General features: G+C 45.0%; 1 protein-coding gene across 1 annotated transcript in view; it reads left to right on the plus strand.

The window, feature by feature from the left end:
- The window catches only part of LOC121276897 (pikachurin), a 230,528-nt gene that overhangs the window by 28,936 nt on the left and 187,240 nt on the right, over window positions 1–14,352 (plus strand). The window contains exons 2-3 of the mRNA XM_041185517.1: window positions 13,474–13,580; window positions 14,122–14,208. Of these exons, the coding sequence (XP_041041451.1) occupies window positions 13,474–13,580; window positions 14,122–14,208 (194 nt within the window). The remainder of the gene's footprint in view (window positions 1–13,473; window positions 13,581–14,121; window positions 14,209–14,352) is intronic.

Here is a 14,352-nt window from a genome sequence, read left to right on the forward strand (position 1 = left end):
TGGATGATCCATCTCAGCCTCCTCCGGAGGTTCCCTGTATCACAGATGCCAGTCTTCAGCCAATTCGATTCACTCCACATGATATCAAGAAACAGCTGAAAGCCCTGGATATTGCAAAGGCTATGGGTCCTGACAATATTCCAGCAATAGTACTGAAGACTTGTGCTCCAGAACTTGCCGCGCCCCTAGCCAAGCTGTTCCAGTACAGCAACAACACTGGCATCTACCCAGCTATGTGGAAAATTGCCCAAGGTATGTCCTGTACACAAAAAGCAGGACAAATCCAACCCGGCCAATTACCGTCCCATCAGTCTACTCTCCATCATCAGTAAAGTAATGGAAATGGTTATCAACAGTGCTTTCAAGCGGCACTTGCTCAGTAATAACCTGCTCACTGACGCCCAGTTTGGGTTCCCACGGGGCCACTCAGCTCCTGACCTCATTACAGCCTTGGTCCAAACATGGTCAAAAGGGCTGAACTCCTAAGATGAGGTGAGAGTGACTACCCTTGACAGCAAGGCAGCATTTGACCGAGTGTGATATCAAGGAGCCCTAGCAAAACTGGAGTCAATGGGAATCAGGGGAAAGTTCTCCATTAGTTGGAGTCATGCTTAGCACAATGGAAGATGGTTGTGGTTGTTGGAGGTCAGTCATCTCTGCTCCAGGACGTCACTACAGTAGTTCCTCAGGGTAGTGTCCTCGGTCCAACCATCTTCAGCTGCTTCATCAATGACCTTCCCTCCATCATAAGGTCAGAAGTGGGGATGTTCACTGATGATTGCACAATGTTCAGCACCATTTGCAACTCCTCAGATACTGAAGCAGTCCGTGTCCAAATGCAGCAAGACCTGGACAATACACAGGTTTGGGCTGATAAGTGGCAAGTAACATTCATGCCACACAAGTGCTAGGCAATGACCATCTCCAAAAGGAGAGAATCCAACCATTGCCCCTTGATGTTCAATGGCATAACTATCACTGAATCCCCCACTGTCAACATCCTGGGGTTACCCTTGACCAGAAACTGAACTGGACTAGCCAAAGAAATATTGTGGCTACAAGAGCAGGTCAGAGGCTGGGAATTGTGCGACGAGTAACTCACCTCCTGACTCCCCAAAGTCGGTCCACCATTTACAAGGTACAAGTCAGGAGTGTGATGGAATACTCTCCACTTGCCTGCATGAGTGTAGCTCGCACAAGACTGAAGAAGCTGGACACCGTCTAGGACAAAGCAGCCTGCCTGATTGGCAGCACATCAACAAACATTCATTCCTTCCACTACTGACACACAGTAACAGCAGTGTGTACCATCTACAAGATACACCGCAGGAATTCACCAAGAATGCTTGGACAGCACCTTCCAAACCCATGGCCACTACCATCTAGAAGGACAAGGGCAGCAGATAGATGGGAACACCACCACCTGGAAGTTCCCCTCCAAGTCACTCACTGTCCTGACTTGGAAATATATCGGCCGTTCCTTCACTGTCGCTGGGTCAAAACCCGGGAACTCCCTCCCTAACAGCACTGTGGGCGTACCTACACCACATGGACTGTAGCGGTTCAAGAAAGCAGCTCACCACCACCTTCTCAAGGGCAACTAGGGATGGGCAATAAATGCTGACCCAGCCAGCGAAGCCCACATCCTGTGAATGATTATAAAAAAAGCAGCCTTGGCATTTTTTAGGAAACCTCATCCACGAATGGGTTAAAATATGTCCCAGCTCATGTGACAGATTCATTAAATTTTTATTGTCTTTATTAATTTTATAAGAAGCAGCTCCGTGCCTCAGGGAGATTGAAGCACTCTCTCTCGTGCTTACGCCAACTGCGCGCTACGCCCGGCTCTCCCTCTTTCCCCCCAGCCCGCACAGGCAGTGCTTAGCTCTGCCGCTTGTGATCAAGCAGGCCGAACCTCATGTGTCCCGCCGCATAAAATCGTGGCGCAGAGCCGATCGTAGGTGGCAGCCACCTTCCCAACCACCCCCACCGAGCATCCCCGCCAAGGGCAACATCCTGCCCATGGAGTCATTTGGAAACATAGGGGTCAAGGGGTGCAATTTGCATTTTTAAATAAACCACTCAGAAGAATGGGTGAAATCTTGCAACTAGCTGGGAGACGCCAAGCAATGTGTTCATGTTATTAATAAAATTAGTGGGATCAAAATGTTATTGTTAGAAGACTTGATGTTCAAAGCCTAGGGTACCATGGAAAAGCTAGGTGTAAACAGAAAGGAATTTGTGTGTGTAAGGCAGAGGCGTTTAAGATCCAACCAGCCTGAACCTGTGTGTGCAAAGGAACCAAATTGCAAAGAACCTCATTTTGAATTTGTAAGGTCAGATGTGCTTTGCCTGGTGTCTGTTTAAAGTCTAGTGTTGCCTTGGTGGAGATTTCCTGGGAGTGATTAATTCGGGAATTTGTATAAAAGTTATTATGGTGGTAATTTGTGGACATGTGTATGTGTTTAATTTGTTGTTAAATTAACAAATGTTTAATTTAGTTTTATATAAAAAACCTCTTGAGGCTTGGTGGTCTTATTCCTGAATTCAGAGCTGCATCTCAAACATACTAATTGAAAATATAGGTTATGACAGTTATTCAAGTTTCCCCCTGGGATTTTTAATAACTCAGCCTTTACCAGCTGCTGTGTCATAACAGGTTATCAGTTAATCCTATCTTGTTGCTCAGTACCAAAGCTAATATATCCTGCTCTCTGGTTGGCTCCAGAACATGTTGTTCTAAGAAACTATCCTGCAAGCATTCCATGAACTCCTCATCTGGGCTACCTTTGCCCATCTGCTTATTCTAGTCTATATGGAGATAAAACGCCCTCATGTTATCACTGTACGTTTCTGACAAGTTCACATTATCTCTTCCTTTATACTCTGTCCTACCTTATAGTTACAATTAGGGTCCTGTACACCATTCCCACAAATGACTTCTTACCTTTATCATTCCTTGTCTCTACCCAAACCGCTTCTACATCCTGGTCTCCTGAACTTAGGTCAGCCCTCTCTACTGTGCTAATACATCATTAATTAGCAGAGGCACCCCTCTACCTTCTCCTAGCTTCCTGTCCTTCCTAAAAGTCATGTACCCTTCAATATTCAGCTCCCAATGTGTGTCATGCTGCAGCCATGTCTCTGTTATGGCCATCAGATCATATTTATTTCTATTTGTGCTATCAGTTTATCTGTTTTGCTTTGAATGCTACATGCATTCAGATACAGAGCCTTTATTTTTGTCCTTTTAGTAACCTCTAGCTTTGACTGCTGTTTTACTCTTAGATTTGTATTCTCTATCCCTTCCTGTCACATTCTGTTTATCATTTTCTATATTAATACCTTTCTCTCTTGCCATGTCTCTATTCTTTGGTTTACCACATCTTCCCAAATTTGATCCCTTACCCCCACTATTTATTTTAACACTTTCTCTACTTTGCTAGTTTTTTGGCTTGCTAGAACACCGGTCCCAGTTCGTTTCTGGTGTGGACCGTCCCAGCGGTACAGCCCCACTTTCTCCAGTACTGACGCTAGTGCCCCATAAAGAGTAACCCACTTCTCCCACACCCAGTCTTTCAGCCACGCATTCATTTCTCCAATCTTATTTGTGCCATGCCCATTTGCACATGGCTCAGTGAATAATTCAGAGATTGTTACCTTTTGAGGTTCTGCTTTTTAATTTGGTACTTAGCTTCTCATACTGACTTTGTAGAACCTCTTTCCTAATTCTACCTATGTCACCGGTACCTGTAATGGACCACGACAACTAGATCCTCTCCCTGCCACTGCAAGTTCCTCTCCAGCTGTGAGCAGATGTCCTGAACCCAGGCACCAGGCAGGCAACACAGCCGTCTAGACTCTCGCTATGTACTGCAGAGAACCATGTCAATCTGCTCACTCTGCTGTCCGCTACCACCACTTGAATGGCTTTCTGTACCACGGGGCCATGGTCAGTTAGCTCATCCACCCTGCAGCCCCCACTCTCATCCAAACAATTTGAAAGAACCTCATACCTGCTGGATAATCGCAGAGGTTGAGGTCCCTGCACTCCTTCTGTCTGGGTCCCCTTCCCTTCCTCACTCTCAGTCATGCCCTCCTGTCCCTGACCACTGGCCAGATCAGAGCACCCTGTCCTAAGAGGCGTGACTGCCTCCTGGCACAAAGCATCCATAAGACCATAAGACATAGGAGCAGATATTAGGCCATTCAGCCCATCGAGTCTGCTCCGCCATTCAATCATGGCTGATGAGTTTCTCAACCCCATTCTCCCGCCTTCTCCCCATAACCTTTGATCCCCTTACCAATCAAGATAAGACCATAAGACATAGGACATCCAGGTAACCTTCGCCCTCCATGATGCGTCATAGTGTCTGCAGCTCAGTCTCCAGCTCAATGACTCTGAGTTGAAGCTCCTCGAGTGGCAAACACTTACTGCAGATGTGTTTGCCCTGGATCACACTGGCACCCAGGAGTTCCCACATACTACAGCCTTGACACATCACCTGCATTACCGGCATCACCTATCCTGCCATCCTTAACGTGCTTAATCATTTATTTAATTATATTATTCACTTAGTTTTTCCTTTTTTAATCTATTTTATTAACTGTACCACCAGTTTTTTTTAAAACCTTATGAACAGAATTGCCTTTAACCACTTACCAGATACTCACCAAACAGCTACCCCTAGAGTAGCCAAGAACCAATTTCTGCAGGTGAACAAGTTAGAAAAGGAGCACCTGCTTCCCCTCCTCACTTAAATCCCTCAATCATCCAACTCCAGCACTCTGCTGAAAGTCACACTCCGTGCTAAGTTGCACTGAAGTGGCTGCTTATAGACGCTGCACAGAAACCGAGCAGTTAGTTGACCCCAGTTACAGAAAGACTGGGTTAAGTTGCTTTCCTTCTTTAGTTAATTTCAGCTCCTCTTGCAGTGGACTCCTGAAAGCCTTACTTAAGGCTGGGACATTTAGAAATTAGACAGTAAATTTCAGTTAAATGCTAAATGTAAACAAAAATTTGGTTTTTACAAAGAGATCAACACTACCTTACTCACCCAGACTGCCATCAATCAATCAATTTGATGGGGACAGTGTAGAGGGAGCTTTACTCTTTATCTAACCCCGTGCTGTACCTGTCCTGGGAGTGTTTGATGGGGACGGTGTAGAGGGAGGTTTACTCTGTATCTAACCCCGTGCTGTACCTGTCCTGGGAGTGTTTGATGGGGACAGTGTAGAGGGAGCTTTACTCTGTATCTAACCCCGTGCTGTACCTGTCCTGGGAGGGTTTGATGGGGACAGTGTAGAGGGAGCTTTAACTTGTGTCTAACCCTGTGCTGTACCTGTCCTGGGAGTGTTTGATGGGGACGGTGTAGAGGGAAGAAGGTATTTTTCTTTAATTTATAATTTGAGTTTTCATTTTGTTCTTGTTCCTCAATGGCCAAACCCAACCTGTGGATTTAAATTCCCAGATTCCCTGGTTAAAAAGTGACTGTGGAATTTGATCGACGAGGAAGGATCCAATGAAATAAAAAATGTAACTCCCATTGGGCCTCTGCTTTGTAAAGGAACTCCTGTTGCACCATGTGCTACATGGCACACTGTAGGGGTGAAACCAACCTGTCTCTCTATGAAGGTTTGAGCTAGTTCCATTGTGGTGTTGGGATACTGATGAAATGCCACTGGGACCCTTGAGGGACCATCTCTTGGTGGCTGTTGTTCAACTGAGTGAAGAATTGTACATGTTTCAGAAGCTGAAGAACCATTTCCTCTCAAGCAATGATTCCTAACCCTTTTCACATCCTTTGTCTACCACCCCCCCCGCCCTCTCCCCAATGGAATACCGGACACCTGTGTGGTTGAGTGCACTCACAATGCCATTCTTGGCCCTGATTATCAACAGGTACACAATGCTTTCCACGAGTCTGGTCTGGAGTTGCTTGAGAACAGAAGCGATCAACTCTTCTGTTGATCTTTTGTGAGATCGCTGTCGAACTCCAAGCCTCACCACCAGCAGATAGATTTTGTAGTGGCTACCAGCTACAGAATTTAAAATAAACTAACTGAAGTAAGAGGTAAAATGAAAGGATCTAAGAATAGTCCAATGCCTTATCTCGTCCACACAACAAATATACTCTAACAGTTATTAAATTTTGATAACATAAAAACCTTATTGAATGACCAGCACATTATTTTACTCTGCTCTTCCTGTCATTTTTTTTGTATTTTTGTGTTTCGCAGAATTCTTACAGTGCAGAAGGAGGCCATTCAGCCCATCGTGTCTGCCCCTGCTCTCAGAATCAGCAATTCACTTAGTTCCACTCTCCTAACTTCTCCCCATAACCCTGCACATTCTTCCTCTTCAGATAACTGTCTAATTCCCTTCTGAATGCCTCGATTGACCTGCTTCCACCACACTCGGGCAATGAATACTGGACCTTAACCACTCGCTGGGTGAAAAAGATTTTCCTCATGTCACTTTTGCTTCTTTTTGCCACTTTCTTTAAACCTGTGCCCTCTCGTTCTCAATCCTTCTACCAATGGGAACAGTTTCTCCCTATCTATTCTGCCCAGACCCTTCATCATTTTAATGCCTCTTTCAAATCTCCTCTCAACCTTCTCTTCTCCAAGGAAAACCGTCCCAACTTCTTCAATCTATCCTCATCCCTGAAGTTCCTCGTCCCTGGAACCATTCTTCTGAGTCTTTCCTGTACCCTCTCCAATGCCTTCACCTCTTTCATAAGAAGCAGTGCCCAGAGCTGGATGCAGTGCTCCAGCTGAAGTCTAACTCCTGTCTTTTCCAAGTTCAACCTGGCAGTAGCCAATGGCAGGCCGTGTTTCCCTCGGGTTGGGGTGGATGCTGGGTAGTGTCGGGGCTCGGATGTAAGCAGAAGCTGCTGCTGCAGTGAATCCAGGATCTGTGCTGAGGGGGGGAAGGGGGGGAAAACACTCACCATAAACGGCCCAGTACCACCGCCACCACCTTCTGAACCATCGGGGGAAGGGAGGGAGGAACAAATCAAGCTGAATGTGAGCTGCAGTGGAGAGACTCAAAATTTCCTGGTTTGTGACGCACAATGATGTGGACACACTGGAGAGGGCGTAGAAGAGGTTTACAAGAGTGGTTCCGGGGATGAGAAACTTCAGCTATGAGGATAGATTGGAGAGGTTGAGATTATTCTCCTTGGAGAGGAGAGAGCTGAGAGGAGATTAGACAGAGATGTTCAAAATCATGAGGGGGCTGGATAGAGTAGATAGGGAGAAATTGTTCCCATTTGTAAAAGGATCAAGAACGAAAGGGCACAGATTTAAAGAGATTTGCAAAAGAATCAAATGTGATGTGAGAAAATGCTTTTTCACAAAATGCATGGTTCGGGTCTGGAATCCACTGCCTGGAAATGTGGTGGAGGCAGGTTCAATCGGGGCATTCAAGGTGGCATCAGATGATTATTTGAACAGAAACAATGTGCAGGGGTACAGGGAAAAAGCAGGGCAATAGCGCTAGGTCATAATGATCATTTGGAGAGCCAGTGCAGACATGATGGGCCAAATGGCCTCCTTCTGTGCCATTAACATTCTGTGACTCTGAGGTTCTGTGAACATGATCACCTTGTCTCATACTCTGTGCCCCTGTTAGTAAAGCCCAGGATACTATACGCTTTATTAACTGCTCTCTCCACCAGTCCCACCCCCTTCAATGATTTATGCACATGTACACCCAGGTCCCTTTGTTCCTGCACCCAATCCAGAATTGTAACCTTTATGTTATTTTATCTCTAAAAGAAAAGTGAAATACCAGCGGATGCTGAAAATCTGAAATAAAAACAGAAAACGCTGGAAAAACTCAGCAATTCTGGCAGCATCTGTGGAGAGAGAAACAGAGTTAACACTCCGAGCCCGTATGACTGTTCTTCAGACCTGAAGAGAAGTAGAAATGAAGGACAAAGTTCACGGTCTGAAGTTGTTGAACTCAACGTTAAGTCCGGAAGGCTGTAAAGTGCCCAGTTGGAAGATGAGCTGCTGTTCCTCCAGTTTGCGTTGAGCTTCACTGGAACATTACAGCAGGCCCAGGACAGACATGTGGGCAAGAGAGCAGGATGGTGTGTTAAAATGGCGACAGGGAGGTCTGGGTCATGCTTGCATTCTCTGCTCCCAATGCAGTCTCCTCTACATTGGAGAGACCAAACGCAGACTGAGTGACCATTTTGCGGAACACCTTCGGTCTGTCCGCAAGCATGACCCACACCTCCCTGTCGCTTGCCATTTCAACACACCACCCTGCTCTCATGCCCACATGTCCGTCCTTGGCCTGCTGCAATGTTCCAGTGAAACTCAACGCAAACTGGAGGAACAGCACCTCATCTTGCGACTAGGCACTTTACAGCCTTCCGGACTGAATATTGAGGTCAACAACTTCAGACCATGAACTCTCTCCTTCATTTTGGTATATTTTTTCTCAACACCCTCCCCCCATAGGGCCAATCTGTAACTTGCTCTTATATTTAGCTTTCAGAGAGCGTTGACCATTTTTCTGCTATGAACACTTCCTGCTATCTCACATTTAGGCTGCTATTAGCACCTGCCTCAGTCTGTAACACTATCATTATCACTCCCTTTGTCTTATGTACATGATATCTTTGTCAATCACTCCTGAGCTCCCATCTATCCCTGAACTTCCCTTTGCTCCACCTGCTCCATCCCCTCTCTTAAACATTATAAAATCCATCATATTTCTACTCCTCTTCAGCTCTGAAAAAGAGTCATACAAACTCAAAATGTTAAAACTGTTTCTCTCTCCACAGATGCTGCCAGACCTGCTGAGTTTTTCCAGCATTTTCTGTGTTTTTTTATTTTATACTGTCCCTCCATGTTTTCCCTGCCAAAATGCATCACCTCACATTTCTCTGCATTGAACTTCATCTGCCACCTATCTGCCCATCCCATCAACTTGTCTATGTCCATTTGAAGTTCAATAACTGTCCTCCTCACAATTCACAATGCTTCCAAGCTTCATATCATCTGCAAATTTTAAAATTAAGCCCTTTACACCAAGGTCTAGATCATTAATATATATCAGGAAAAGAAAGGGTCCTAATACCGACCCCTGGGGAACTCCACTACAAACCTTCCTCCAGCCCGAAAAATATCAGTTAACCACTACTCCCTGTTTCCTGTCTCTCAGCCAATTTCATATCCATGTTGCTATTGTCCCTTTTATTCCATGAGCTATAACTTTTCTCACAAGTCTGTTGCGTGGCACTGTGTCAAATGCCTTTTGAATGTCTGTGTACACCACATCAACATCATTACCCTCATCAACCCTCTCTGTTACCTCTTCAAAAAACTCCAGCAAGTTGGTTAAACATGATTATCTCTTAAGAAATCCATGCTGGCTTTCCTTAAGAAACCATGTGGCCATTAATATTGCCCCAAATATATTCTAGAAGTTTCCCACCACTGAAATCAAACCGACTGGTCTGTAGCTGCTGGGCTTATCTTTACACCCTCTTTTGAAGTTGGACATATTTTACTTGGAAAAATGAGAGATTGTAAAATTACCTCAGGTGGGCACTAGACTGCGATCAAAGTTGATTTTAAATAAATAAACTTTTGGCATATGAACGAATGGGTCTACATGTGGTCCACAGGCAGGAAGGGAATGGGTGACCACCAGGCAGAGCAAGAGGACTAGGCAGCAGTGCAGGCATCTCTCGTGGCTGTTCCCTTGCAAAACAGATACACCGCTTTGAATACTGTTGGGGGAAATGGACTCTCATGGGAAAGCAGCAACAGCCAAATTCACTGCACCACGATTGGCTCTGCTGCACAGAGGAGGAGTAAAAAGTGTGGGAATGCAATAGTTATAGGCGATTCAACTGTAAGGGGAATAAATAGGTGTTTCTGTGGCGGCAAACAAGACTCCAGGATGGTATGTTGCCTCCCTGGTGTTAGGGTCAAGGATGTCTCAGAGGCTACAGGACATTCTGAAGAGGGAGGGTGAACAGCCCGTGGTCATGGTACACATTGGTACAAACGACATAGGTTAAAAAAAGGGAAGAGGTCCTAAAAGCAGGATATAGGGAGTTAGGAAGTAAGTTGAAAAGTAGGACCTCAAAGGTAGTGATCTCAGGATTACTACCAGTGCCATGTGCTAGTCAGAATAGAAATAGCAGGATGTATTAAATGAATACGTGGCTGAAGAAATGGTATGAGGGGGAGGGTTTCAGATTCCTGGGACATTGGGTCCGGTTCTAGGGATGGTGGGACCATTATAAACTGGATGGGTTTCACCAGGGCAGGACCAGGACTGATGTCCTAAGGGGGATATTTGCTAAAGTGGTTGGGGAGGGTTTAAACTAAAATGGTAGGGAGACTGGAACCAATGCAAGGAGTCAGAGGAGGGGCAATCATGGACAAGAACAAAAGACAGAAAGGGGAATAAGAAAAGTGATAGGCAGAGAAATCAAGGGCAAGAATCAAACAGGGCCTCAGTGAAAAATAGTGGGAACTATTTTAAAGACTGTTAAAAAGACAAGCATTAAGGCTTTGTGCCTTAACGCGAGGAGCATTCACAATAAAGTGGATGAATTAACCGCACAAATAGATGTAAACAGGTATGATATAGTCAGGATTACAGAGACATGGCTACAGGGTGACCAGGGATGGGAACTGAACATCCAGGGGTATTCAGTATTTAGGAAGGACAGACAAAAAGGAAAAGGCGGTGGAGCTGCATTGCTGGTTAAAGAGGAAATTAACTCAATAGTGAGGAAAGATATTAGCTCCGACGATGTGGAATCTGTATGGGTAGAGCTGAGAAACACTAAGGGGCAAAAAACGTTAGTGGGGGTTGTATATAGGGAATGGCATTAAACAGGAAATTAGAGATGCATGTAGTAAAGGAACATCTGTAATTATGGGTGACTTTAATCTGCATCAAATTAGTAACAATACTGTAGAGGAGGAATTCCTGGAGTGTATACAGGATGGTTTTCTGGACCAATATGTTGAGGAACCAACTAGAGAACCGTCCATCCTAGACTGGGTATTGTGTAATGAGAAAGGAATTATTGGAAATCTAGTTGTGTGATGCCCCTTGGGGATGAGCAACCATAATATGATAGAATTCTTCATCAAGATGGAGAGTGACGTAGTTGATTCTGAGACTTGGGTCCTCAATCTTAATAAAGGAAACTACCATGGTATGAGGCGCGAGTTGGCTATGATGGATTGGGAAAGGCAATGGCAAACATTCAAAGAGCAATGGGTGAACTGCAGCAATTGTTTATTCCTGTCTGGTGGAAAAGTGAAACAGGGAATGTGGCCAAACCATGGCTTACAAGGGAAATTAGAGATTGTATTAGATGCAAGGAAGATGCATACAAATTGGCCAGAAAAAACAATAGACCTGTGGATTGGGAACAGTTTAGAATTCAGCAAAGGAGGACCAAGGGATTGATTAAGAAGGGGAAAATAGAGTATGAGAGTAAGCTTGTGGGGAACATAAAAACTGACTGTAAAAGTTTCTATAGGTATGTGAAGAGAAAAAGATTGGTGAAGAAACACAGTCAGAAACACAGAAGAAACACAATCAGAAACTGGGGAATTTATAATGGGGAGCAAAGAAATGGCTGACCAACTAAATACATACTTTGGTTCTGTCTTCACAAAGGAGGACACAAATAACATACCAGAAATGTTGGAGATCTCAGAATTTAGTGAGAGGGAGGAACTGAAAGAAATCAATATTGATAGGGAAATGGCGTTGGGGAAATTGATGGGATTGAAGACCGATAAATTCCCAGGGCCTGATAATCTACATCCCAGAGTACTGAACCCTAGGAAGAGGCCCGAGAAATTGTGGATGCATTGGTGGTCATCTTCTGAGATTCTATAGACTCTGAAACAGTTCCTACAGATTGGAATGTAGCTAATGTAACCCCACTATTTAAAAAGGGAGGTGGAGAGAAAACAGGGAATTATAGACCAGTCAGCTTGACGTGGGTAGTGGGAAAAATTCTAGAGTCCATCATAAAAGATTTAATAGCTGAGCACTTGGAAAACAGTGGCAGAATCAGACAGAGTCAGCATGGATTTATGAAAGGGAAATCATGCTTGACAAATCTACTGGAACTTTTTGAGGATGTAACTAGTAGAGTTGATGAGAGGGAGCCAGTGGATGTAGTTTATTTGGACTTTCAGAAGGCTTTTGACAAGGTCCCACATAAGAGATTGGTGTGTAAAATTAAAGTGCGTGGGATTGGGGTTGGTTTATTGAAATAGGTAAAAATCCGGTTGGCAAACAGGAAACAAAGAGTAGGAATAAACGGGTCTTTTTTTGAATGGCAGGCAGTGACTAGTGGGGTACTGCAGGGATCGGTGCTGGGACCCCAGCTCTTGACAATATACATTAATGATTTAGATGAGGGAGTGAAATGTAATATCTCCAAATTTGCAGATGACGCAAAGCTGGGTGAGAGGCTGAGCTGTGAGGAGGATGCAGAGATGCTTCAGTGTGATTTGGACAAGCTGAGTGAGTGGGCAAATGCATGGCAGATGCAGTATAATGTGGATAAATGTGAGTTTATCCACTTTGGTAACAAAAACATGGAGGCAGATTATTATCTGAATGGCTATAAATTGAGAGAGGGGAATGTACAACGAGACCTGGTTGCCCTTGTACACCAGTCGCTGAAGGTAAGCATGTAGGTGCAGCAGGCGGTAAAGAAGGCAAATGGTATGTTGACCTTCATAGCCCGAGGATTCAAGTACAGGAGCAGGGATGTCTTGCTACAATTATACAGGGCCTTGGTGAGACCACACCTGGAATATTGTGTGCAGTTTTGGTCTCCTTATCTGAGGAAGGATGTACTTGCTATAGAGGGAGTGCAGCGAAGGTTTACCAGACTGATTCCTGGGATGGCGGGACTGACACATGAGGACAGATTGAGTCGGTTAGGATTATATTCACTGGAGCTCAGAAGAATGAGGGAGGATCTCATAGAAACCTATAAAATTCTAACAGGACTAGACAGGGTAGATGCAGGAAGGATGTTCCCGGTGGTGGGGGAGTCCAAAACCAGGGGTCACAGTCTGAGGATACGGGGTAGACCATTTAGGACTGAGATGAGGAGAAATTTCTTCACCCAGAGAGTGGTGAGCCTGTAGAATTCGCTACCACAGAAAGTAGTTGAGGCCAAAACATTGTATGTTTTCAAGAAGGAGTTAGATTTAGCTCTTGGGGTGAAAGGGATCAGAGGATATGGGGAGAAAGCGGGAGCAGGTTATTAAGTTGGATGATCAGCCATGATCATAATGAATGGTGGAGAAGGCTCGAAGGGCCGAATGGCCTACTCCTGCTCTTAGTTTCTATGTTTCTTTGTTTCTATGTATGAGACCAGACTGTGATAGAGGAAGGATTGTGAGATTGATACCTTGCTGCCTTATTCTCACCAAACCTTTTCTCTGAGCCAGAGCGACCAAGCCCCCCACAGGAGGTACAGTTGGAAGCCCTGAACTGTACAGCTTTCAGAGTCCAATGGAGAACACCACGCCGGCCCAGCGGCATCACCAGTTACACGGTAAATGCAATAACTTCACTACATCAAGTGAACCCTGGTCCATGTCGAACAGGGCTAGGGGAAAAGATGGAACCTCAATATTTGGTGGCATTCCATTATTGCTATTTGACTGAACTGTGGAAGAGGGGACTCCCTCATTATTAAAATGAGCCCTAGTCATTGCTCTGGGTCCCAGGTGGAGAAGGAAGATCTTTCAGACATTGTCCTTGTCCTGGGTGGACTAGGAGGGTCTTTGGACTTTGGCTTCATCCTGGGTGGGCAAGGGGGGTCTTTCAGACATGCCTGGGCCCCTGGGTGAGGAAGGAAGATCTTCTGGTCACTATCCTCCCTGCTGGCTTGAGGGAAACAGCCTCATGATCATTGTCCTGGGGTGAGGGAAAGTTGGGACATTGGAATCTCCAGATTCGATTGAAGTGGGGGAGGGAATGTCCTGTCAACTGCTTGAGGATTTGGAAAGTGGAAATTTTCATGAGGAATACTTGAAACCAAACTGACTGAGTTACACCCCTCCTAAACAGTGTCTGTGATTCCTGTTGGCCAGGTACTTTACACAGAGATGAAGAGTAACAGACCTGTCCTGCCCAAGATAGCTCAGGATCTACTACTCAACCAGGATCATCACAACATGGTCAGTATCTGGCATAGTATGGGGATAGTCGGATTCATTTATCAATAAACGTTGGTTCATAGAATGAGAAAAGCATCATGAATTCTTATCCTTTGTAGTTGGTTCGTTACTAACTGTCAAAAGTTGCCCATGTAAATAGCTCCT

This window comes from Carcharodon carcharias, chromosome 4 (genome assembly GCF_017639515.1).
Source record: "Carcharodon carcharias isolate sCarCar2 chromosome 4, sCarCar2.pri, whole genome shotgun sequence".
NCBI lineage: Eukaryota > Metazoa > Chordata > Chondrichthyes > Lamniformes > Lamnidae > Carcharodon > Carcharodon carcharias.